We start from the raw sequence: 25,785 nt of genomic DNA, 5'->3' as shown, positions 1-25,785 counted from the left end.
TGACCAATCATCAATCGATTATCAACGAACGGCACCTCTAAGCATGCAAGCTACCACGAACGCTTTCCACGCCATCCGAACGGCATTACAAAGCAGACCAAGGCGATTTGTGGAAAATATGCAAGTCGGTGCAAGTCAGTGCAAGTCAGTCAGCCTCAGGAAATAGGATCCGGGATCCGGGAAGACGGAACGAACGACAAAGCGGGCCACGCCGTGGATCCTGCGGGCACGCGCGCTTGCGCATGGACGCCTACTTAGTTAGTGATCGCGTCGACAGGGTTTACTATTTGTCGAATATTTTCTGGCAAGGGATCTTGCGACAAGATAATCGGTCATCTTGTCTCTGGGATCAGAGGCGAATGGTGTTTCTCTCTCTGGCTGTGGTGTCGTTTGTGCTCTGATTTGATGGTATTGGGCTGGGAAGCAGCTCCCTGGTTCGAGCATCCATGGCAGAGTAACGCGCAGAGCCTCTAGTTGTTCCTGGATGTTCTATTTTTAGTCGTGCTGCGTAGTCTGCTCATTTGGACAAGGATAATGCACAGCTCGAACCAGGCCTTGAGCTCAAGGGTTGTTTATGTTGCGTCTCAAACACCTTACATTCGACAACTCGACGCCCTCCAAGCGTTTGCCTCACCAACAATCTCGTGCTATACAGAGAGCACTGAGACAGAGAAATGATCCATCCAACCTCTTGAACCCCTTACAATGTGAGGTCGCGACATGGCCTGCGAAGAAAGAGTGTCGAGCATCACGGCAAGACATTCTCTGCCACCTGGAAACTCGATAGTTAGGGGTGGCGTTCGAACACATACATACACGGACGAGGTACAGTAGCACTAAGCAAGGACTAATACATGTAAGGCCACATAGTTTTTGATTCTTCCCACCCCCTCCCAGCGCACAAAACGGCAAAAAAACTTATCCACAGAGCAGCTCAACCCCACTGGTCTGTGATAAGGGAAAACTCACTCCCTTTTTGCGGGGAGTTGGTTTTTTCTCGGCCGGCCGGTTATACTACGGAAATTTTTACTACACTTGGTTGAGATGTCGTCGTAACCGTGACTCGAACTCGTGGTAATTCGGATTTCGCCCTTGTTCTTAGAGAAAAGGGGGTCTTTGCGTGCCAAGATTTGGAGGGAGAAAACATATATACTAGTAATTTTCTGTGGATCTTTGTACCGGTACTGATAGCACATCTCTGTGACTGTGACTGGCGGCCTGCGCGTGTTGACTACGACTTGTGAATCAATCCGATACTTGGCGGGGGTGGCAGATTCACTGATATTGCCAAGGCGCTAACATTGCACCGAGACAGCTGGACCGAGACGCTAGTCCTGTTTGGTACTCTATCCTCTTCGACTCTACATATTTATTAGTTCCCCTTCCCGATTGGAATCCAATCCACTCAGCTGGCTGTCCGTCTCCAGTGGAAATGTGTACATCCTCGCCATCGCGCCTGGCTTGCAGCTCCTCATCATCTCCATGGAGCCAGCGTGCTGTTCAGCAACCTCGCACGACTGGACTTAGTCTCTGCCTCAATCCCCGCGTCATATCCAAGAGCGTGGACAGCGCCCTCCGCAGAATAGCAGGCGGTGACACCATCCACGCCGTCATGTATGGGTGCGTGGAAGACTCCCAGCTTCGCGAGCATCGCACCGACCCTCCTGGCCACCTTTTTTGAACTCACTAATCAGGATTTGTTGATCTCCGTGCCCGGTCTGGGCAGGAGATTGTTGGGGAGATACCACCTACGCCACGTTCCTTCTGTAGGTCGAGTGTTGGTGATGGGTCCGCGACTTTGTGACTTATTCCTTCCGAAAGCTCGCGCAAGGCGTCGGAGAGAATAGCACTCCATGGGTATATCGGGAAGCATAGGGTGGTCAGGGGCTGCATAGCCTGTGGGAACTAGGGGACAAAACATGTCAGATCTTTTTCATTTTCTACTGGTGCAGAGAATCTCCCATCTCCATGGTAGGTGCTATATAGGCACGTCTCACAGTCCGTGTGACTGACTGCTTGTGCCTTTATATTGCGCATGGCTGCTCTCGAGTAGTGAGATCAAGGGTATGTCGGCGCAGAGATAACTATTGAGCAAAGATGAATCTGACATCAGTAAAGCTCTCCTAGACTCCCGTACAGTACAGACATACATACCTTGCCGGTTCTACCTTTTTCTTCTCCAGCTCTCAAATTTCCTTGATGAATCCAACCTCGACGAGCTTGTCCACGGGGATATTCAGCGCTTGCACCTTGGTCCGCGTATTCTCCCGAACCCACAGGAACGCTTCCAGCAAGGCTCTCTTGACAATATTCGTGTGTGGCTTGACACGCAGTTGTTCCTTGCCCACAATGTAGACAACCTGCTTGGTGAAGGCCTGCTGCAGCTCGGACAGTCGCTCCGTCACTTGCGACTCCGGCGGTGGCTCCAACGACGCGTTCTCCGAGTTCACCGTCTTTTCTGCAAGCACCACTCGCTTCGCGTTGTCGTTGTCGCTCATCTGCCCCTGAGGCGGGTTCTCGTGGCCGATCAACGCTTCATGGAGAAGGAAATCCCGCACCTGGTCGTGCAGCAACAGTCCCAGGTTCTGGCTCACGACCTCGTCGTTGTACCCGTGACGGATGATGACGCGGTAGCAGTTTGGCAGGGGCTGTTTCTTGCCGTCACCGGCCCCCGTGCCCATAAAACATCGGATGGTCTGGTACCGTTCCTCGGCGGGCAGGGTGGGAATTTCTAGAGGCCGTAGGTGGAAGAAGATGACCACGTCGGGCGCGGCGTGGAACTTTTGGAGGAAGTGTACAAACGCTGTGGGCGTCGTGGACGGTGCGCCGGACTTGTCGAAAAACACGCCCGTGCCATTGATGCGCGTGATTTCCTCGCCTCCGAAAGCAGGACTGAGTCTAAGTCCGCGGCAATATTCGCTGGCGCTCTCGGTAGGTCTCAATATGTCAGACGTGGGGATCCGCTCGAATCTCTCTGATTTCCACTGTTCCTCTTTGCCGAATCTCCAAAGAACGAAAAAGCAGACCAGGACGACGGAGAGGGCCAGGGTAAACCATGCACCGTTGGGGACTTTGGTGAGAGCGGAGGAGAGGAAGACACCGTCCCACAGTGCAAATATGAGCCAGATGGGCGCAACGACGTAGAGTGGATAGCGCCAGACGATCAAGGCCACCACGGCGACCATGTTGGTGGTGAGAAACGTTACAAGAATGACACAGACTCCGTAGGCGTGCCCGAGGTTGGTCGTGTTGGTGTAGACCCCGGTGATGATGACGGTCCCAATCATGAGGAGCCAATTCGCGATGGGCATATAGATCTGGCCATAGAAAATCTTGGACACGTGCACCACCTTGAGCTGTGGGAAGTAGGATAGTTTCATGATCTGAGTCAACAGTTGGAACGTGGCAGTGATCGTGGCCTGACTGGCGACGATGGCGGCGAGGATCGCGATGATAAGTGAAGGCCAGATGCACCCCGGCGGCACAGTCTTGAAGAACGGGTTGTTGTAAGCATCGGGGATATCAGCAATATAGGCTGCTTGTCCAATATAGCTCAAGAGTAGACAAGGATAGGCAAAGTATAGCCAAGACAGTCGTACCGCCGGGGCACTGAAAGCTCCAAGGTCGGCATAGAGAGTCTCGCAGCCTGTGAAAGCCAAGAGGATTCCTCCCAGGTTGATCCATCCCTCTCTTCCATTCCTCACGAGGTAGTGTCCGGCATAGTATGGGGAGAAAGCCTTCAGCACAGAGGCGTCGTGCTTGGCCAAGTTGTAGATGCCGAAGACGGCATTAAAGAGGAGCCAAACAATGACGATAGGAGCAAAGGTGCTCGCGAGCTTGGTGATTCCAAAGGGCTGCAACAGGAAGAGGACGATGAGAATGGCACAAGAAGATCCAATCACTGTCGCCTGGCTGATATTCGCCGACACGACTTCGATTCCCTGGATCGCACCAAGGACAGATTGGGCCGGAGTAAGGACACCATCGGACATGACGAGAGCAACACCAAACACGCCCAGGACTTTCAGAATCCATTGGACGGTAGGAGAGCGCTCCATTAGATTTCGCGCTGTACGCGCTGGTTTCCGGAGATCTCCAGTCATGTGCCGCTCCATCCTGACCATTTGCGCTTCTCGAGGATGGCGACGAACAATGTTGGCGTAACGGGTCAATAGAGAAAACAGTGCAAATGTGCCACCCTCTCCTTCATCGTCGGCTCGGAGAACGATAAAGCAGTACTTGATGGTGACCATGATCGTGAGCGCCAGATAATCCAGGAGCATGCACCCACCAGATCTTCGTGGCTTGGAGGGGACGAGAAGGTAGACGAGTAGACGTACAGTGGACTGGTGCCGATGTCGCCGTAGATCACTCCAATGGATTGATAGGCAAGCCACAAGAGTTTCCATCCATGGAAAACCTGTCGAGGTCAGAGTGACGCTTGATTTCTGAGGGAAGCCGTCGATGATGGCACCGTACCTGTCTTCTTTTGATGTCTCGCGAGTCTACACTGCCGGTCTCAGAGTCGACGCCAGTGTCTTTGATGTATTCCTTCGGCTTTTCCAGAGACTTGACGGCCGCCACTCCAAATGCCGATGCCTCTCGACTCCTGAGAGTGTAAACTCCGCCACCGTCACCACCGACAATGCTCTGTGATCTCGCGGAAGGTATTGCTTCATTTGGCCGGCCGTTAGAGTCGCTCATGGTGGCGTTGTTTGCTCGAGAAGAGACTTGAGAGACAGAGCAAGCACCGACGATAGTTTACCTCGGAGCCACTGTGTCTTGAAGCTAACGGGCAAGCACAAAATGTGAAGACAGAAAGGATACAAAGGGAGAGCCAGACCAGGACATTGGCTCAAATATATCTCCCAGACGGAGGGGGAGCAATTAGGGCCGGTCCAGTACATTGTTCTCGCGAGAAGACGAAGCGAGCATTGCCACGCTCTAGGGGTGGAGGCTGCAGCCACCTCCATCTAGCGGCGAGCTACCTGTAGGAGGTTTCTTTGATTAGCAGAATGATGAGGTGATTGGTCCATGAGAGAGACCCCCGGCTTATCTGACTGTGGTTCTTGTATTGTTACGGACACGATTAAATGTGTCACAACTGGTCAAGGTTGGTAGTATGAGCGCGGGCTCGTATTGAAAGCAGGGGTCATGTGTGTCTCGATCGAGGCATCCCCTGTCGGTGGAGACTATCTGCATGGCTCAAACCAGCGTGGAGATAATGGTGGATGAAAATAGAGGAGGAGGAAGGGTGAACTCAATGAAGCTGACGGGTTCGTGGGATGCGCAGGCAAAATGCCTCATACCACATTTGAAAGGTTCCGCTTTCCACTGCCCGCCATTCAGCGGGATGAACTCGGTCGGTTGCCCACGTGCTATCAAGGCTTTGCACCTTTGGACTACTTGTGGGTTCGACCAATGTGGTGTTTTTGATAATAGAGGCTATGAAACAGGTCTGGACTTTTGCGGGTCCTGAATTTCCATGTGCTAAGACTCTCTCAAGCATTTGCAAGGGCCTCCAGCATCTGTCTGAGCTACTCAAAGAGGGGGCTGATACTACGACCTCAGCACAGGTTGAAACTCCCACGCTCAAATCCAAGCGGCTCGTCATATTTCCACCCAAGGAAAAGGAGCTCAATGGTATGACATCCTGCGACTCAAAGGTACATAGTTGGTTCAAGGCGGCAAGATTGTCCTTAAATCGATCCTGCTGAGGACCACGAAGAAGAAAGTTAGCATCGGCTTCAATATGTAATCGATTCTTCGAGTCTGCAAGAAGCATGCTCGGACGTACCAGACTGGACAGGTCCCGCTGAAGCGCAAAAGCCACCGGTCAATACAGCCCCGGTGATATCTGTGACTGCAAGGGAGGACGCGAATGGTATCATTGACGATGAAGGGCTGAGTGCATATGGGACATTCTGGTGGCTCTGTCTGGTGAACCGAGTCTCGACAAGTGGACTTGGGGCTCCTTTGTCTGAGGTATGCCCGGACAGGTCTGATAACGTGCGATCTTGCCACCGTGTAACTGTCCATGCCTTCTTCCAAATCCGTGTCCGGCTTCTGCTCTTCTGGATTGTCACTGCTCGGCTTGGAATTTCTTCCTCTTGGTTGTGGGAGCGTCCCAACATGATATTCCACCAAAGGTAGTAGCTGCAGCGTAGATTTGCGAATACCGCCGTGATCGCACATTTGGAGTGCATGCAACTGGCGTCGGTGCTGCATTTCACCGCGAGTCTGGAGAGGGAGTCTGGAGGTTTTAATGAAGACCGAAAGAACACAGACAATCATTACAATGACGATGATAAGAGACACCGTGATGATAGTCCTGCTTCCGTTCATTTTCGGAGGTGCGGATGGATCAGTTGTCATGTTGCCTACACCATGGAGGTAGAGCAACAGACAATCAGACAGAAGCAAGTCGGGGCAGGTCAACGACAAGGCGTGGGCATTTGTGGGTCATCGTTGAAGTGACCACATCCATAGTTCGTCAAGGACATGATATTGAACCAGATCGTAGAGGAGGTACTCGTAGGTGACCTTGGGCAGGGCTCTGGCCAAAGGATCAACTGTCGCATAAATGCCTCAGCTCGTTTCGTTGTCAAAAGTCTGCTCTCAGCATGGGATCAATCCCACCAGGCTCATCTCTGTGCGATGTGGTATCCACAGGCGACCCACAAGCATCTGCAAGGCTCTCAGAAAGGATAAGCTGATCCCTCAAGACAAGCGCATAAGGAAAGATGCCGATGATGCTGATCCAATGGTGGAGGCCACGGTTAGACGGAACAGAATCACAAAATGCCAAGCCTTGGAAAGGGGCCTCTAGTGCCTACTAGGTAGATGGTTCCCGCACTCCCATGCAATTCCTCGTAAGCTCGCATCTTTTTTCCAACGCACATGGGCTGACTTCTCCTCCTTTGGCTTCCTCATCTCCAGGTGGTACTTTTACCAGAAGCTTTTTGTAAAGTCCAATCCAGATCGGAAGATCCAGTGCCAGCCCAAATCACGTGCTCCTGTGTTCACTGCTTCTGCAAAGTCAGACATGTAACAAACCCTTTGTCGTTCTGAGCGAAGACAGGGCAAAGGAAGACTTGTTATGCTTGGTACATGTATGCAGTACGAAACAGGCTGCCTTCCCCCTGCTTTCCACCACACTATTCGCGTACCGTACTTACTCCACAGCCTGACCTCAACTGCTGAAAGACATTCCTGTCTTGATGCAAGCCTGAAGCGGGCTGTGACGACGTCCACTTCACCGGCTCGCAGGACGTCAACACGCGAGACAAAACAACTCTGAAGAGATGTGGACATCTCCGAACCTCTTATACTGCATCGCGACGGGTCAGCTTCTAGCTCCGCTTCCTACTACATAAACCGTCCTACCCTATATTAAACCATTGCTCCGCCCAGACCGTCAAGGCTGTCGGTCTGCACTTTGTTCTCAAACATGGTCGAGTTACCAAGATCCTAGAAAGAAACCATATGGTCATTTACATCAGCATTTGTCGTCCCTCCCGATGCCATGGCTGTGAGCGGAAGTGTTCATCATCATGGACTGCGTGGAGGGCGATACCTTGCAAGATATCTAGCCGTCGTCACAAGTCTCAGATAAAAGCGCTATAATGAAACAACTTCGGGCCATAATCGGTCAACTGCGGGCATTAAGGCCACCGGAAACGTAGTCCTAGGGTAGCTTAGACCATAGTTCGATGGACTTCTATTTCTTTTCGACAGAGCCTAATCCTGCAATGAATGAACCATTCGTCACTGAGCGCGACTTCTCCTAAGGTTCTCGTACAGAATTTGAGGTGTATCCACAGACTTTCTTGTTACTTGGCTAGCTGAGACGGTGGCGCTGAGCATGAAATACCACGACCTCTTCTTCTAGAGAAGATAGGTCTCGACCACCATTCAAAGACTTATTCAGGCGATTTGCCGGTACTCGTACAGTAAGTAATGCTGCTCATTCCACTTCTCTCACGCCCCTGCCCTGCCTCGCCTCGTCTGCACCCTCGTGCACCCGCGATATCGTGGTGTCGTGGCGTTATGGCGTTTTGTGACATAGCATAGTTTAGCTAGATACCTTCTCGTAGGCTACCCCTTCTATTCCGCTCAAAGTGGGTCGTGGTATGATGCCGCCCATGCATTCATCTCCATGGGCATTGACATGTGCATCTACGCCGTAATCGAGGGGAAGAATCCCCATCCAATTGATTGTTGCTTGTTGCCCGTATCTAAACCGTCTCTATATCCTTGAACCAGGGATGTTCCAGGGCCTGACGCGCCGTGATCCGCCTCGCCGGGTCGAGATCCATCATTCGCTGAACGAGATCTGTGAACGCCGCCGTGTCAATGTCCGTGTCAGTGTCCGCGTTCGTCGAAAGATCTAGCTCCGACCACGTCGAAAACGGCCTGTACGGGTGGTATTCGGCTGCGCGATCGTCCCAAAGCCACCTCAAGACCTGACAATTGAATTCCTGGTCGCCGACGTGTGTCATCAGTCCCTTCAATCCTTCTCGGGTTCCGAAATACGAGACCTGGCGCTGGAGGCGGATGACGTGGGGGAATACGCCGAGTGCCTCGAATTTGCGGAAGTCCTCGTCACTCCCGAAAACGACGCGGCCGAGCATGGCGTAGATGCACTACATAAAAAAATTTCAAAGTTTGTATGTTAGGACAGATGTATCTTATTAAATATAATCAGGAGAAACTCACCACGGCTCCAAAACTAAAAATGTCGGTCGGCTTGTTGAGTTCACCCCTGAAATGGCCCTCCGGGCTGCGCCAGTTGTCGTTTCCGGCTGGCATGCCTTTGATGCATCGGCCTTTGGGGAGATGAGCCGCGTTTTCGAGATCGATGAGCTGGACGTGCTTGATTGTCATATCTCCTCCGTTTTCGTCCTCGTGGTGATGGTGGTAGTAGTCGACCATGATGTTGTCGGGTTTAATGTCTGGACAATCCTCCCCAAAAAGTGATTAGCGCCATACCATGAGACTTCACATACGTTGTAATCCCGGCTCAGCAGGAAAGGGACATAGGGAAGGAAGAGGCCATTTTCTCAAAGTGCCTACATACCCAAATGCACGACATCGCGTTCATGCAGCTCAACAATCCCCTGCAGACTGGCTTTGAGGATCTCCTTCCTTGCCTTGATTGGTATTCGCTTCTTGACGAGGTCGAGAAAGTCGTCGTCCAAATACTTGTACACAAAGACACGCTGGTCCTGGATGGTATCAACCGGCAAACGTATATTTTGACAGCCGCGGAGTTGGGGCCAGATGCTTTCGTGGAAGTGAGAGAACATGGCTGGGGGAACGTCCTTCAGGATGAATTTCTCTTGTCCCGACCTGCACTATTTATCAGCTCACTGAATGGATTGTCAGTTGTGAAGGAGGGATACAAACGTTGTCAACCAAACGCGACCGAGGTGCGGTCTCTCTTGAATCAGCGATTTGAAGACATAAAGTCGTCCTGCTGTGCCGATGGCTTCAGCCGACGCCGATGCCAGCTTTACAGTCTTTTCGAGCATCTTTTGTGGGGAATGGTGATGGATGACTCCGATTTTGACTGTGACCTGTGACTGAAATTGAGATTGAGGCTGAAGAAGTGTGTGAAAATCCAGCAAGGGGGAAAGTGGAGTGAAGGTGCTGGGCGTGTTGCCCGTGTTGGGTTTGTGTAACACAAAAGCTGTGATTGTGAATCTGGCCCCAAAGTGTTGGCGACTCGTTTCCCTCCCCGACGACATCTGGAATAATTCATATTTATACGCAGCATTCATTAGCATGGAGAGGTAGGGACAACAACTGTGGCTTGCTTGAGTCTCGCTTGAGCCTCGCTTGGATTGTTATTACGTGGTATGTGGCATAGAGAAAACAGGATGGATGGCCAGCCAGCCACGCATGCTAGAAATGGATCCGCGCAACGCCGATAATCTGTCCACCACCGCTTCCCTCCTGCACGATCAAGACCCTCTCCAGACCGTCAGTCGTGTCGCGCGGCGGGAGGGGCACCACACCTCTCCCACCTCGCCACTCGCCGAGGTTGCGGACGCTCTTGACGACGTTGCGATGCGCCAGTGTTTTGCCGGCGTTCTCGCCTCTCGATACATTGACCTCCTGCAGCGTCGGGTCGTAGATGACCTCGACGACGGTGCCGATGCGGCCGGTGGCGGCGGCGGCGGGGCTGGCTTCGCGGATGAAGACGCCGGCGTCGACCTTGGAGAACAGCAGCCACGGCCAGTCCTTGCTGGCGAGCCGGCCGCCTTGTTTGATCAGCCGCTCGAGCTTCGACGTCGAGTTGCCCGCGCCCTCGGACACGCCGTTCACCACCACCTGCGGCGTGTACACCCTCGACGTGCCGTATGCCTGCGCGTACTCCCGCTGGCGCTCGTCCGCCCCGGCTGTGCCAAACGGGTCCGTCCACCCCAGGTGGTCCCAGTACGTGACGTGGTAGTCGAGGACGAGGATGTTCGGGTCGCCCAGCGTCAGCAGCGACAGGAGGAGCGTGTTGGTCGGCGGACACGAGTTGCAGCCCTGCGACTGGAACGCTTCGACGATGATCGGTCGGTTGGGCTTCGGCTTGTGTATGTGGATCGCACAGTCGCAGTCCTCGGGGTGAGGGTCGAAGATGGCATACGGTGGAGGTGCTGCCGGTTCCTCCTCCTCAGGATCTATCGGCGGTGCAGCGTCCCATCGTGTCCTTGGAGCTTGCTGGGTCTGAGGCGTCTGTTGTGGTCGCTCGTCTTCGTCGTCGTCAAAGCAGCACAAGAACTTCCTCAAGAAGTTTCTTGGCCTCGTAGCGTTGCTGGAAGTCATTGTGTGGAATTTTCTTGAAAGTGGCGAGGACGGGTTTTTTTTGGAGCAGATGTCGAATATCGCAGGTATAGACCACAAGGGATATAGTTTCTCTTATGAAGAATCAACGTTTGCAATCAGTGACACAGCCATGATGAAATATTTCATCGTCGCAGGGAGGCGGAGTGTTTCTGAACACAAAGTCTCTTGGCCAGAGATCATGCGGTAAGAACAAAACAATTGCTCGGCCATGGCTGATTTGATATTATTGAAAGCCACGTTGACACCAGCTCCGATGGTTCCGTGGCCGGGCGGAAAGAACCATCAGTTGATTGCTCTGCGTTTCTGCCATTATGGATGCTTGTTTGCTCCGGTGTCCCTTTGGCCTGGTTGTAGAAATTGCGGCAGGGCAGCTAGCGAGCTGAACGAGGCTTAGATCTGACAATGTTTCCATCATCAAGATCCACTCGGCGAGAAGCTGATGGGCGTTGGCGATCAGCCAATCAAGCCATATTGCGGGGACGGCTGAGCCAGTAATCTCGCTTCTCCCTGTCTTTGCGATGTCTCTTTCCTGAACCTTGTTAAATACCAAGCATGTATCTTGGTGGACTTGAGGTGGAGTGGGTGTATCGAGTATAGGTGCCGCCGCCGCAAATGGCAGATATCGGATGCACCAACGAGTGACCTGCATAAAAACTCACACATCCCTTGAAGACATCTCTCACAGCAGAAAACGAGGCCTGCTACGCCTGAGTTGTATGATGAGATATGTCCAAAGAAGGGCTGTGGTGCCGGGTTTCCGGAAGTGGTCAAAGCACATACAGAGCAAGTCGTTGGGACCGAGACTCTGCATATTGAGCCTACTCAGGAACCAGACTCTCTACCGGAGCATGTTGTCACCCAAGACCACAGGAACGTCGTCGCAAGCCTTTTTCGTCATCCAGCCTTGGTCGTTGATGTGTGTGCGTGTACGTTGGTCCATGTTTGGAGGAATTCTCGCCAACATTCCAGCCTTGACATCGCTACGCTTTGTGCTGGGAAGCACCGGCCCTCCACCCATTGTTCAAAGAATGTCGCCCCGGCTACCACAGGAATGTCTCTTTTGTTTGACAAACGGTCCGAAAACAGAAAGCCCTGGGGAACTATCAGGTGGCTCACCTTCTTCAAAGTAAATCAACGAAGCATTTGAGTTCGGGTCTCTGAAATTTCCCGCAGAGCGCAGAAGACGACTTCTTGCATGGTACAGTCACGGCTGTCGTCGTCGCCTTTCCCTCTGTCTCTGACTGACCGACTGACACTTGAGCGTTGTTCGTCATGAAGCTCTTCATCGTCCTCCTTCATTTCCTTTGTCTGGGCCTTGTGGATGCCATCAGTGTACAGGAAATCCCTCAGTGTGCAGTAGGTTTTGTTACCTCGATGGCAGATTGGGAGTGTTGACAGAGTGAAATAACAGCAAGGATGTCTCTCGAATTCGACCTCTGCTCAGAAATCATGTTCGGTCATCGATATCGCCTGCCTTTGTTCGAGTTCCGCATATGTCAGCGCATTATCTTGTTGCCTGTACACGCAGTGTAATTCCGACGAGCAAGCATGTACGTGAGAGTCGTGCGTGGTGCGCTGCGAAATATACAGACTTCTGACAACGGGTAATAGTGGCTATCCAGTTCAACAAGCAGGAGTGTACTGCTGTCAACGAGACCGCGCCAGATTTTGTGGGATGTTCCCCAGCAGGACTTTCAAGTGCGCTCGCCAGCATGAGTCTCACGCCACCTGCAGCAGCTCCATCAACTCAGCCAGCTTCGACGTCTTCTTCCTCGAGCAATCCGAGCATCTCAACCATCTCGGGTGAGCCAGTGTCGGAAACGCCAGAGCCGACAGCTGGGAAACCGATAACGGCAGCAAGTTTTGTTGGAGCACCGCTGATGACGGGCAGCTGCACGGTGCCGTACTTCGCGATAGCCACAGACGCTGCTGGCCGAGTGACGGAGTATCCCAACGTCGGCTGTTCTCCTGACCGACCAGATTGTTGTGCATATGAGTACGGACTCAATGCACTCATCACGAGATGCCCGCAGGACTATTTCACAACCGCCAGCGCCTGTTGTCCACTGTAAGTACTCTCCCTCCCCGGTCTTAACGAGTCCGCAAGGCTAAATGAGTGTCAGTGGGTATCAGATATATTACACCGCGGTTGGGCAGGATACTCCCTGTTATTCGGTGCCTGCCACGACATTAGTCCCTGCATCCACTCCCGCAATAGCCGGTCTGACGCTGATCACCGACCACGTCTTCTCGCAAAAGTATTCGCTCGTGACGCAACAGCAGGCGAAGAACAAGTTTCCCCCTGGAGCGAAGATTGCCATTCCCGTGTCCATTTGGGTGGTAATATGTATAGTGTGTCTCGCGACCTTCTTCTGGGTTCGGCGAAGACGCAAGGCCAGGCGGGCTGCAGAAGCCAACCGCACAACGACATTCCCGCCCGAAGAGCCTGTTCTGTCTCAAATGTCGATGTCGAGGGCGCCGACCGCGCACGAGCTCGACAGCCCAGAAGGTCAAACAGGATCTCCTGGAGCCGTGGGGGTTGCGAACGGGTGGCCCATCTTCCCCTCCTCGTCGCCGCCTGCATATGACCCGAACGCAGCAGGTCCGGTCGCCCTCCAGAAGCAACCGCCATCGATGCCACAGGAGCTGCCCGGCAGCACATTCATCCACGAGCATCATCCGGTGTTTTCGCCCACCGGCTCAGTAAGCGCACCCACCGAAGCAACACCTGGCTCCCCGCCAGGGACACCCGTGCAAGCCGCTGCGACAGGCACTGAGAAGAGATCACCAGTGCTGTCGAGCGTCACATCACGATCGGATGCTCAAAGTCCGGTATTCGTGTCGCCACTGAGCTCTCCAAGGTTACCCAAGACAGGATGAAGGAGACAAAGGCTGTAGATATCTTGTATTTCTCAATTGGAGTTTTCATTTGCTCGGGCATTTTTAGAGCACCGGTCGAGTAGGGTATTTGGGATTTGAGCTACGACGGTGCTATAATTGTGAAGGTGCGAAAAGATTCAAAGGAAAAATTGAATGGTATACAATGTATGTGACCTCGGTGCAAGGTCACGTCAGACCGAGTGTTTCTGCTTCTGTGCTCTGTATCAGAGGTTCCTGTCAGACCAAAAGTGACATCAGTGCTGGGTAAGGGAGACAGACATGTCGGAGTGCGTGCACATCCATTGTGCACAAAACTATATTAGTATCCCTATTATCAGACACGTGCCCTGCCTCTTTCGGCTGTCTTGACGAGTGCCATAGGTGACATATAATCTATCCCGTATTTCTACCATATACATCATACTTATAGTACAGAGGCACCTACCTGCCCGAGAATCTCTGCCAGGAACAAAGCACGAAGTATAGCCACCTCTCTGTATTCCTTGAATTCAATATGCTCGACGTGCCAGCTGAATTACAAACAGCACATCATCCTGTAGAGGTACAGAGGACAACCCTTTGAATTTCACGATAAGAGAGTCATTTTTACTCGCTAATTAAATCCACGACGAAGACCGACATATTCAATGTCATCTATCACTGACCCGTGACACGCCTTCCTTCTCTCCGCCTCTTCCACCTGTCCCAGGTGGTAGCAGCACGTCAGGCAGCTTAATCCCTAAGCTGCCTTTGGAGCCAACCTCCTTCTCCTTCTTGGGTTGTGACTTGTTTCCTCGCCCATTATCTCCGTTGTCAGTGTCGTCATCCTCGCGAAGCTCCACCTCGATCTTTTTCAACTTCTCCCCGCGTAGAATCTTCATAATTTCCTCCCGGTCTAGTGTTTCGTATTCCAAAAGTGCATCTTTTAAGGCTTCGAGTTCTTTCCGCTTCTCTTTGACAATTCGATCCGCTCGTTCTCGACCGCCTTCCACAATCTGCCGCACTTCTCGTTCGATTTCCTGTTTCGTCTCGCTCGATAGCTTGTCATAGTCGGAAGCAAGATCGACGTTTCCCAACTTGGGGGAATACCCGCACTGGGTGACAAGATAAAATGCGGTCCGAGTGGCTTGCTGAACATCGTGCGAGATACCGCTGGTCACCTTGTTTGGACCATATATCAATTCTTCAGCGGCTCGACCGCCCATTGAGACATCAATCGAAGCGATGAATTGATCGTAACCTCGGCTCACTTCGTCCATTTCAGGGAGAAAGTGAGTGACACCAAGTGCTTGACCACGTGGGATGATGGTCACTTTGTACAGTTGATTGCTGGCCGGAGTAAACAAATTGACCAAAGTGTGGCCAGCTTCGTGATAAGCGGTCTGAATCTTGTCCTTTTCTCGAATCATGCGGGATTTGGCTTCAGCCCCCATCATGATCTTGTCCTTGGCCCACTCAAAGTTCATGGCTGTGATTTTCTTGTACTTCAACCGTGAAGCATGAACTGCAGCTTGGTTGCAAAGATTCTCCAAGTCGGCGCCAGACATACCGCTGGTAGCGCGTGCAAGATTGGTCGCATCCACATCAGCTGCGATGGGCATATTTCTCATATGGTGCTTGAGGATCTGTATCCGACCGCGAACATCGGGCAGAGGCACATTGACATGTCGGTCGAATCGTCCCGGTCGAATGAGCGCCTTATCCAGAGACTCCGGATAGTTGGTCGCGGCGATGAGAATAACACCGGTGCTCGGGCTAAATCCATCCAATTCCGTCAAGAGTTGGTTGAGTGTCTGTTTCGCATAAGCAGGGTCACGTGCATTCCGCTTGCCGCCAACGGCATCCAATTCGTCAATAAAGATGATCGAAGGCGCCTTGTTGCGGGCTTGAGTGAAGAGGTCCCGAACTCGTTTAGCACCGACTCCGACATAAAGTTCGTCGAATTCGGAGCCAGACATGTAGAACACCGGCACACCAGCCTCACCTGCAACGGCACGCGCAAGCATCGTTTTGCCAGTACCAGGTGGGCCCACCAAAAGAACACCCTTGGGGGGCTTGCCTCCTAGTTGATTGAACTTCTCCGGGTTCTTCAAGAATTCGACCAACTCTTGAAGTTCCTCTTTGGCCTCATCGCAACCATGCACATCGCTGAAGCGAACGGTCTGATGTTGGGGTTGTACCTCGTTGTTTTGTCCAACCCTCGTCCGGAAACTACCAGTCATCTCCACGACCATGGTCAGGACCACCAAGAGGAAGTAGCCAGACAAGCCGACCCAGAGAAACGTTCGAACCCACTTCAGGATGGTTGCACCCCATGACTCTTCAACCACCACATAAAGCGGCGCTTCTTTGGCACCTGTACCAGATTTGTTGCTCGGCATGATCACTTGTCCACCATAGTTCTGTCCAGCAACCGCCTGGCCTACGGCCCTTAGCTTGTCTGCACTGAGCCCATTTCCCTGTGTGCCAGTAACATTGGAACCGGGCGTGCCTGGGGCGGGCACCGAGCCGGTCATCTGTAGAGCTTTGAGATATGCCGCATCCGTTGCGGGATTGGTGGCATATCGACCTGACTGATATCTTTCTATGACGAGCTTGGGCATGTTTGCACGGAGGAGGGCGGAATAGAATGCATTTTGGGCGGTGGCACTAGTAGGGTTGTTGTTCGCAGTACGTTCGGCGTGGGCCAACATGTTTTGGTTGGCAAGCGGGGAGGTCGTTGAGAATTGTCGATATTGCTTGTTCACGTTTGAGTTATTTCCTCGCCGTGGGGGACCAAACACTAAAGAAGTGAATGAAGACTGTGTCAAAGGTGATCTTATCGAGCGTTTTCCCGAGGCGGCACTTGGTGAGGCATTGGGAACTCTGGTCGACAAATCCCGGCGCAGGGTCGGTGCCAAGTTCAAACGAGAGGTAACTGATGAGGAAAGGGTTCGAGACATCCAGGGTATTGTTCGGCGAGGATTTAGGTTGAGCGTTTGCGATGGGGTACTGTTGCTCGGAAGGGAGGCGAGGAAATCTGGGAGAACGACATTCGAAGAAAGCTGCGAGGCGTTAGGAACATTCCCATCTCGCAGAACATTTTTTGGTACCGTTGACTGCCCTACATTTTTCCCAGCCGAGTGTATCTGCCGCGAACCCGATACATCTCCTTCGGTGCGCAGCCGCGCCAGGCGATAGCGTCGGAGAGTTTGAAGCGGCGAAGTAAAGAGCGAGGGCAGCGTCGTAAAGACATCTGGAGCAATTGCAGAGAGGCTCTAAGGCAGCGCAACAGTCAGCGGGACGACGAGTCTCTGTGAGACGGCCAGTATACTCACAGGCAACTGGGAGAGGGGAGCCTGTAAAGCCATGATCGGGACTGGCGGCGGCGGCAGGCCGCTGAAGAAACACGAAAAAGAAACCTTTAGTAAGAAGACAAACGGTATGAAGGAAAAAGAACAGCTCGAAGAAAGAGACTATCTAAGGAAATAATGGTGATCTTGACTTGCCACGCCTTGGGCTCTTTGAGAGAGGGAGGTTTGGCAGGCTGGCTGGCGGGCGATGGATGGTGATGGGGGAGATGGAAGCGCAGAGACCAGATGATGAGCAGCTTCCGACTTGCCCCATCGTTCGCCACCCAGGCAAACCTCGACACGTGACATCAAACGTCGACATCTAGTGCCAAGTCTGCGCCTCCGCCTCCACCGCCGCAACTGGCCTGCGCCACACCCGATATCTCAACGTCCAAGTAACTTGCTATCAGATGCGTTTCACATCCACTCCAGCGCCATGCAGCACACATTGATACCACCTTTCTGGAGCTCGAGCACAATGGAAGGCTCGGACTGTCCTTTTTCGAAGCTAATCTCATGCCCTTCTTTGAGGTCTTCCAGACTGACTATTCGACTTTCAGAATATCTACTCATTTCGTTGTGCCTCTTCAAGGTGAGCACCCCTACAGAAGGTGGCTCTATCTCCGCGTTGATATGGATATGCGGCAAGTCAATCGCTTGTGGCCTACCAGGATGAAGGTGAAAGATTCCTGTGGAGAGATCCGACGCGCTTGAGCTTGTACTCCGACGTCCGTTGCTACGGCTGTCGGTTTCAGGCCCTGGATCGCTAGGTTTACCGGCCTCGTCAACGACTTCGGACTCGGTTGTATGATCTGACTGTCTTGGTGTTGTGGATCCGTCCACCAGTGATTCCCATTCGCTGTCTTCTAACCCTGGAACAGCTGGTGAGGCCGAAGATTGGGAAGCATTAGTGCAAGGAACGCTGGTCCCAACCGCTGTAGGGACTGTGGCAACAGCCCTATCGATGCTTGTTGGCTGATCTGATCTCAAGCTTGGGATTGTTGATGCAGGTGAAAAGTTGGGAAGACTCATCAGGTTGTGTCTGCTGGTCAGAGGATACGGACGCTGTGGATGCGTTGTCCTACCGAGCTGGGTGCATTTGCGGTGCATTCCTTGTATGATGGCTCTCAGTATCCTGATGTTTTCGGCGCTATACTCTGTAAGGTCTGGAATAGTCCACTGATCGTACAAACGCCCATGCCATGCCGATACACTGAAAACCTTGTGCTCAGAAATAAAGAGATGGCAGAGAAAACACGCCGCTTTGCTTGTACCGATTATTCGGGGCATGATCGATGATGAGTTGAGAATATGATGAATGACCATTTGTACTTCTGCATGCACGTGGCAATTGACCATCCTCCCCGAAACTGATATAGGGCTTTGTACTGGTAGGTACGGATCAATGAACTCGAGCCTGATACTAGAGAAAAGTGGTCTCGTCCTTCTTCGACGTGCTTCCCGGGATAGAGTCTCAGGGATTCTGTGATAGGCTCCGAGTTTATCGATTTGCATGATGAATTTATTGTTAAACCATACAGATGAGTCGAATCCAGCCTCGTGTAAAGTGGTCTGGAATGGCGTATAGCCATTGGAAGTGGTGATAGAGAAGCATTCAGAAAGACATTCCTCCAGCTCGCGACCTGCCTGTAGGTTGTCTGATTGTAGGATATTTTGGAATCTTGCTTTTAGTTTGGATATTCGGTTCACCAGATTTACGGCGACTGGTGTAGAAGCCACGGCTCGCAACCGCTTTATAGTATTCTCCAGGCGAAGGCTCGATGTCGTGGCCGCTCCACGACAGTGAGAAGGTTTATGACCAAGGAAAAGCCGTATTCGCGAGATGATTCGCCCACGGGAGAGTGTAAGTACTAACATTCTGGTCGTTGAAATACAGTCTGCAAGCGAAATGTCTTCTGAAAAGTCAGCACAGCGACACAGTGGGCTTCCACCAAGTGGATTTTATGCCTACCATTCGATGCACAAGACATTAGAGAATCGCAAATCTGCCGCAAGACAGTTCTGTCCTCTTCACCGATTCCGTCGTTTGCGGCAACACGAAAGATAAGGCCCAAAGGTTCACGAAGCTCCTCGATACATACCGCCGCCACGCTTTCCACTCCTTCTTGAGCAGCTGATATGAACGCAAAGTCATCGGCTAGTTGTCGCTCAGTATGATAAGGCAGTGATCGACAAGTAGTAGAAGATGAGGGAGAATCTCTGTCGGCAGCAGCCAGCCACCAGGATTTTGGTTCTGCTGGAACGCCATCGGTGAATTTGGAAAGTGCAATGACGGTTCGACGAAAAGCATCTTCTGGGAGACCTTTCCATATAGAGGATTCTGGATTGGACGTCCGGACAGGCTTCAAGATCCGCATTATAAAAACAATATCATTTCAAAGACTGTACTCGATGAATATTTCAACATAAGGTCAGAGAAATTCGCAGATGAGGCTGTAACTCGATTTCCTATGAATGCTTCTTCAACCAGTCAGGAATTGCCAGCTGGCGCGGCCAATTGGCGAGCGGCATCATTCTGATCAGACTATTGGACAGATAAATCATTACGATTGATGCAAGATTGTCAGTCTTGCACTGCAATTCACGGGAAGTCTGCGGGAGTGAAGCGTTTTTGCTATATTGCAAGAGTCACAGGAGGCTGATGCTAGCAGCTAAAGAGGTTTGTTTCGGCCCAGCTTGGTTAGAGCCAATTTTAGACCCGTTCAACTCCCAAACCCACCTAATGAATTATTACTCAAAGCGCACCAACCGTGCCGAGTAAGGGAAGGTCGAGTTCCAGGGTGCGGGTGGGTACAAGGCAGGTACCGAGTACGAGTCCACGCAATACCACAATTACGTCCCCATCTGCGGTCTGTGCCAACTTTTCGACAACCCAAGCGCTGTGTGGCTGCGCAATACCTCAACAGAAGCTCGCAGGCGACGCAACTCTCGTTCTTGTATCTAAGCGACCGCCTTCCACTCCTTTCGAGTCTCCCTGACTTTCTTACTGCGCATCTATCATTTGCAAACTGTGTCCTTGCTTGTGACATCGCTCAACAACCTTCATGCAAACGCCGAAGCGATCCCAAAACTGCAGCGTCCCATGAGTTGAAAACCGCCTCAAGTCCTACGAGTCTCTACGAGCATTACTCCCTTCCATATCTGAGCGTCTTCAAGTTCTGCCATCATGCCACACCGTCATATATCCAACCTTCGCCAATGGCTCCTCTCCTCGCCGCCCGCAGAATGGGCCCTCAATCAACTGCGTGAACTCCTAATCGGTGCTCTCCGCCAGGGCCCTGTGCCTAAACATGTTGCGTTTGTCATGGATGGGAATAGACGATTTGCAAAGAATAACAGGATCGAGACTGTTGAAGGACATAACTTGGGTTTTGAGGCATTGGCAAAGGTATGACAGATGATCATGGAGGCCTAGAGGCCCTTCAGTCTGTGAACCGGGTCTCTATCGGGTGCTACACCAATGCTGATCATGCTATGATGATAGATCCTGGAAGTGTGCTATAAATCTGGCGTGCACACCGTAACGATATACGCCTTCAGCATCGAGAATTTCAAGCGCAGCAAATACGAGGTTGATGCCTTAATGTCCATGGCTAAAATCAAGCTAAAGCAGCTCGTTCAACACGGCGAGCTGTTGGATCGATACGGTGCGAGGATACGAATATTAGGCCAACGAGAGTTAATCAAGCCGGATGTCCTCGAGGCGGTGGATAAAGCAGTCGAAATGACCAGCAGGAATGAGGGGAACTGTGTCCTGAACGTCTGTTTCCCCTATACCTCGAGAGAAGAAATCACGAGTGCGATTCAGAGCACGGTGGAGGAATGGACAACGCCATTGCCAGAGGATATCCACGGCAAGGGGAGAAACAGCACTTTTAAGGAGGAGAGAATAGCGAGCACCATTTGGTCCGAACAGTTTTCACAACACACAGCATCGACATCGACCACATCGAGAACATATTTGTCGCCCACTGGGGCGGATAAGCGATCACCTTCATCGAGCACCACGAGCTTGTCATCTTATTCGCCCGACCAGTCTGATCGTGACCACGACGCCTCGTCAGTGTCAACCGCAACAACCCTTCACCACGATGATAACAACACGTCGCCCTCACCACCACTGCGCCCACTAACGACATCTCAAAAGTCGACTCAGCAGACTCCACAGTATCCATCGCCTGAGCTAATCACTCCGGCGACAATCACCTCGCACACATATACAGCCAGTTGCCCACCCATTGACCTGCTCATCCGCACATCGGGGGTGTCGCGGCTCAGCGACTTTATGCTCTGGCAATGCCACGAGTCGACGCAGATTGTATTTCTGGACGTGCTGTGGCCCGACTTCGACTTATGGTCATTCCTGCCTGTGCTGTGGGAGTGGCAGTGGCGCAAACGGCGCGAGCAGAGAGATGCCCAAGAAAGCGAAGGACGGGCAGAAGACAAGAGGAGAGGGAAATCATCTAGCGCCAGTAAAGCGAGGAAAGCTAATGGTATGGTTCAGGTTCAAGTTTCGTGAGGGAAACGATGTTGGAAACCGTACAGGCCATACGGCGGAGCAGAAATGAGCTTAAGAGAAAAAGGAGAGGGATAACGACCGGAATGGAATGAGCCTGTGTATATCCGATCCTATCCCATCGCAATGCCCATTCTGAAGCCGAAGACGCAGATGGATACGGGATCTGCTGACTCCTGTTTCGGACATGGAGCAGCAATTCGCCCTCCGAAGGACCAGTTTTCTCGAACCTCGGACCCCAACACCTGGCATCTTTCATCCAGACCACTTGTCGCACTGATCCCCACTGGCCAGGTCGCCTGTCTCTCTCTTCAAGTACCATCTTTCCAGGGTACCTCCCTCTCACCATCTCCACCCTCCCCTCCCACGCTCCAATGCCACAAGGCCATGTATCACATGCATCACATGCTTCATATGTATGCATGCATGCATGTACGTCCGAGCGTTTGAAAGTTTTCGAGTAGAGGAAATTAGATCCGCGCACATCACGCGCACAAGGACAAAACGTCAGGGAAGGGGAAAAGGTAGTCTCGAAAGACCGAGGACAAGGACAAGGAGTAGCGAAAAGGACGTAAAAGACATGAAGGACATGATGATCGATCGATCAATCAATTAATTAATCAATAACCAAGGTCCGGCTCACCCACGGCTCGATTTGATTTTGATGCCAGACCGAGGGAGGACATACATAATATACGCGCGGGACTCAGGGCGAGAATAGCATTGTGCCCTACGCTTCATGCTACACGCTAACTCGCTACACATGAGCCTGGCTCACTGGCTGGGCTGACTGACTGACTGACTAGCTGGCGATTTTTCCAATCCACACCCCAACCAAACCAGATCCCTTTGATGCACGCTGTGCTTGGACCCAAGACCCCTGATTGATCCTTGTGCCGTAAAAACTCCTGCTTGAGCTGGATCAGAGAATGATGAGACGTAGTAAGCCCTGTCACCCTTTTCGGTTTGTTCCATCTCTTTCTCCGTGGTCGTGTGGGTTTTGATCATTCATTTGTCACTCATGGCCCAACAAAAAATCGACATGCTTCGATGATCTCGGGGTCGCCGTTGGCAAAGTCCCATCCGACAATGCGGCTGTCTTGTGAGCAGCACACGATTTGACGAGCGTCGAACTGCAGTTTGAACACACGGGAGACAGACACCTGGTTCGCCCCATTCGTGGCATTCGCATCAGTATGGCCAACGGCAGGTTGGTTATTGGCTGGAGCCTGGGCTTGTTGCGGAGCTAATTGTTGTTGCGCTGCAGCAGCTGCGGGGGAAGGTCCGGGTTGAGGATGAGGCAGAGCAGGATGATGTGGAAGAGGGTTCTGTTGTTGTTGCTGTTGTTGTTGTGGCTGAGGCTGAGGCTGAGGCTGGGTTTGACCACCCGTAGATGATTCGCCTGATGACAGCCGGTTTTGCATCTGCTGTGTCCGAGTCTGCAGTGCCCGAGCTTGCATGATCGCATTCTGTACAATCTGGGCAACAGCTAACTGGGGTTGTGTAGTAACCACTGGTTGCGCGTAGTTCCCGTGGTTCGGAGAGCTGGGGCTAAGATTGCCAGTGAGATTGAGACTGTCACGCGGAGTCCCAGTCCCGGTCGAGGCATTCAACACCCTCCCGATACTCATGACGTTGGTGAGGCCTGCGCCCAGGTTCGCTATCGATGTCCCCATTGCCTGCTGCATGATCTGTGATGTTGCTGTCGTGACAGCTCGACGGGTTGCTTCAGCAGGATCAGTGAGGTCCAAAGGAGCCAGCTGGGCCGCTGCTGGCGGGGGTTGGTACCCTGCCGCCGTGAGCGATGCGAGGCTGAGGGGAGGTTGCATAACTGGTAGCGGGGCGTGCTGTACGCTAGTGGCAGCACCGTGCCGCGGTCGAGCACGAACTTCGTGGCTCTGAGATGGAGAGTCTTGACGCAACACTTGTCCGATAACCCAGTCTCCGGACGCATTCTTGCGCCATATGATGATTGTCTCGTCATATGATCCCGAAACGATCCGACCCCATTTGCTGCCACCTCCACCTGGTGGTAATCTAGAGCCCAGAGTGAAACGAGAGGTTCCCGAGGTGTCATTCCTATTGTGTCGACTGTGCGCTCTGTCTTCCGCCGAATTCGCTTGCACGAGACTTTCGATAAATTTCCACTCCGCGGCTCTTGCCTTGGCCGTGTCCTCCTCGTCACTTCCAGGGAGGTCACCGAACCCAGCCTGTACGGTCCGCACAAGATTCGTATGGCCTTTAAGCTCTGCCACCTCGGCGCTGGAATAGGGGTCGAATATCCGCACGGTGTTGTCACTACTCCCACTGACGACACGTCTGTCGTCAAACTGGACACAGGCAATTCCCTTCTGATGTCCTTGTAGCGTCCGAATCAACCTTCCATCCTTGACATTCCAGACTTTGATGAGTCTATCACCCGAGGCAGATACAATGAGATCGCCGTTAATCTGGATAGCGTTGACGGCAGCGCTGTGCCCCTCGAGTGTCAGCAGAAGCGTGTATGGTTTCAGCGCCCGAATCGACCCGTTGGCGAGCCTTGCTTCCAAGAGAGACGGCTCCATCTCCGCAGTGTTGACAATATATGATGGCACCCGTGCTTGGCCGCCGCGTCTGACCTGAGGGTAATCTTTATCCGTCGCGGTCAATAACTTCCGATTCCAAATTTTGATGCGTCGATCTTTGGAACAAGTGACCAAATACCGGTGATCGAACCTCAGGTTAAGAACGGACTCTTCGTGTGCAGAGGGGATTTCGTGGATTTTCTGGCCTGTCGAGAACCGCCAGATGATGACGCTTGCGTCGCTGCTGCCGGAAATGATGACATCTTCTTTCTCCGTCGGATCGAATTGGAGACAGAGCACTGACTGAGAGTGACCGGATAGAGGCTTTCCCCTCAAACGGCGAGTCTCCAGATCCCAAACTCGCAGCGTCTTGTCGCGACTGCCACTTACCAACCATTTCCCATAGAATTGGACGGTGTATACACACTCTGTATGTGCTTCCTGAGGATAAGAGGGATGAGGGAGCTGGAAGGTAGTATATCGACCCTTGGTCCAGTTCTGTTCCAGCTTCTGGCGCTGCTTATAAAGATGAATCCAATTCAGCTTTTCCTCGCCATTAGAGCCATAGGTGACGAGCTTTGTCTTGATCGGAGGGTCAGGGGACTGAACACCTCTGCTCGCGGAAAGACTGTCATCTCTGGGGACTGCATCCGACAAATAATCCATCTCATCCCCAGAATCTGCACTTTGTCTCTTGTTCGGCCGCTGTGGGGAATTGTGTATACTGGTAGGAGCATCCTGCATTTCTTGATCATCACTCGACTCGGATTTCATGTCTTCGTCAGCCTCTATCACCCCATGCTGCTCTTTCCACTGAGAAACGTCCGCAGAGACTTTCCGCCCCTTTGACTCCAACCAGTCGGAGGTGGCTCGTTTTTTTAGCTGAGGCTGGCCCGATAGCAGCATTCTTGCCCTTTTAGCCTCCTGTCGCATGAGGGCGCTCTCAAATTTGCCGACCTCCTTGGTGTCAAGACCCCACCCCTCCCTCTTGTACAACTCCTGCCACAACATCGTGTCCATGATACGTGCTCTCCATGTCTTTGAAACCAGTGAAGCAGTCAACAGAGTCTCCGCGTCCAGGTAGGAGAATACCTGTGAGGTGATCTCTGGTGGCAGTTTTTCCAACGGGTCGAGATGCAGGAGTGGTGTCAGCCGCTCGACCACGGCCGCGATTTTAGATGTTCGTAGTGTTCGCAAGACTTCGTATGCGATTTCGGCGCGTGCCTGTTCATTCTGTGTCATGACCCACTCTTGAAAGCTTGCGGCTGTGGCTGTAGCCATGCGCCCATGTTCTTCCTGACTCGACACATCTTCCGAGAAGCCCTCATCTAGACGGAAGGGAGCCATTTCCGCAGAGGCCAACAGCAAGGAGGTATATGATATGGGGTGGTTTCAAGCCGAAATGATATACTGGGGGCGTCGTTATAAGGTGGAGAGAGGCCTATTTGAAGCGCTGAGCAGCGACCGTTGGGTCGAGATGTAGTTGCAGGTGGGGGGATGGGAGATGCAGCACTGCGAGCAGCAACAGGAGCAGCTCATTTAGCAGTCCCGGCAGAAGTAGGAGTCAAAGATCGAGGTCTCGTGGTACATGGGCCCGGGCCCGGCGTGGCACGTATTGGTCAAATGTTGCTCA

The 25,785-nt window shown here is 52.4% G+C and overlaps 8 protein-coding genes across 8 annotated transcripts; 2 read left to right on the top strand and 6 right to left on the bottom strand.

Annotated features, from left to right (window-relative positions):
- Positions 1 to 2,186: 2,186 nt before the first annotated feature.
- Positions 2,187 to 4,704, bottom strand: AYO21_07546 (hypothetical protein; the record flags this gene model as incomplete). Its single annotated transcript, XM_022657500.1, has 3 exons — positions 2,187 to 4,238; positions 4,292 to 4,420; positions 4,480 to 4,704. 3 exons carry the CDS (start codon positions 4,702 to 4,704, stop codon positions 2,187 to 2,189), a joined length of 2,406 nt encoding a protein of 801 aa, XP_022510165.1.
- Positions 4,705 to 8,237: 3,533 nt separating this feature from the next.
- On the bottom strand, positions 8,238 to 9,533 carry AYO21_07545 (hypothetical protein; the record flags this gene model as incomplete). The annotated part of the gene is made up of 4 exons (XM_022657499.1): positions 8,238 to 8,645; positions 8,719 to 8,954; positions 9,080 to 9,351; positions 9,409 to 9,533. 4 exons carry the CDS (start codon positions 9,531 to 9,533, stop codon positions 8,238 to 8,240), a joined length of 1,041 nt encoding a protein of 346 aa, XP_022510164.1.
- A 373-nt stretch (positions 9,534 to 9,906) lies between these two features.
- Positions 9,907 to 10,818, bottom strand: AYO21_07544 (hypothetical protein; the record flags this gene model as incomplete). Its single annotated transcript, XM_022657498.1, has 1 exon — positions 9,907 to 10,818. The coding sequence occupies one exon, from the start codon at positions 10,816 to 10,818 to the stop codon at positions 9,907 to 9,909; it is 912 nt and encodes a 303-aa protein (XP_022510163.1).
- Positions 10,819 to 12,255: 1,437 nt separating this feature from the next.
- Positions 12,256 to 13,719, top strand: AYO21_07543 (hypothetical protein; the record flags this gene model as incomplete). Its single annotated transcript, XM_022657497.1, has 3 exons — positions 12,256 to 12,334; positions 12,451 to 12,907; positions 12,963 to 13,719. 3 exons carry the CDS (start codon positions 12,256 to 12,258, stop codon positions 13,717 to 13,719), a joined length of 1,293 nt encoding a protein of 430 aa, XP_022510162.1.
- Positions 13,720 to 14,369: 650 nt separating this feature from the next.
- On the bottom strand, positions 14,370 to 16,412 carry AYO21_07542 (hypothetical protein; the record flags this gene model as incomplete). Its single annotated transcript, XM_022657496.1, has 1 exon — positions 14,370 to 16,412. The coding sequence occupies one exon, from the start codon at positions 16,410 to 16,412 to the stop codon at positions 14,370 to 14,372; it is 2,043 nt and encodes a 680-aa protein (XP_022510161.1).
- Positions 16,413 to 16,473: 61 nt separating this feature from the next.
- On the bottom strand, positions 16,474 to 17,069 carry AYO21_07541 (hypothetical protein; the record flags this gene model as incomplete). Its single annotated transcript, XM_022657495.1, has 3 exons — positions 16,474 to 16,763; positions 16,859 to 16,976; positions 17,037 to 17,069. The coding sequence occupies 3 exons, from the start codon at positions 17,067 to 17,069 to the stop codon at positions 16,474 to 16,476; spliced, it is 441 nt and encodes a 146-aa protein (XP_022510160.1).
- A 3,169-nt stretch (positions 17,070 to 20,238) lies between these two features.
- Positions 20,239 to 21,591, top strand: AYO21_07540 (di-trans,poly-cis-decaprenylcistransferase; the record flags this gene model as incomplete). The annotated part of the gene is made up of 2 exons (XM_022657494.1): positions 20,239 to 20,460; positions 20,557 to 21,591. The coding sequence occupies 2 exons, from the start codon at positions 20,239 to 20,241 to the stop codon at positions 21,589 to 21,591; spliced, it is 1,257 nt and encodes a 418-aa protein (XP_022510159.1).
- A 1,016-nt stretch (positions 21,592 to 22,607) lies between these two features.
- On the bottom strand, positions 22,608 to 25,499 carry AYO21_07539 (hypothetical protein; the record flags this gene model as incomplete). Its single annotated transcript, XM_022657493.1, has 1 exon — positions 22,608 to 25,499. One exon carries the CDS (start codon positions 25,497 to 25,499, stop codon positions 22,608 to 22,610), a length of 2,892 nt encoding a protein of 963 aa, XP_022510158.1.
- Between the last annotated feature and the right edge of the window lie 286 nt (positions 25,500 to 25,785).

The sequence above is a fragment of the Fonsecaea monophora genome (assembly GCF_001642475.1).
Source record: "Fonsecaea monophora strain CBS 269.37 chromosome Unknown Scaff59, whole genome shotgun sequence".
In the NCBI taxonomy this organism is placed as follows: Eukaryota; Fungi; Ascomycota; class Eurotiomycetes; order Chaetothyriales; family Herpotrichiellaceae; genus Fonsecaea; species Fonsecaea monophora.
The sequence above is the reverse complement of the archived record's forward strand: the minus strand, read 5'-3'. Positions and strand labels throughout refer to the sequence as shown.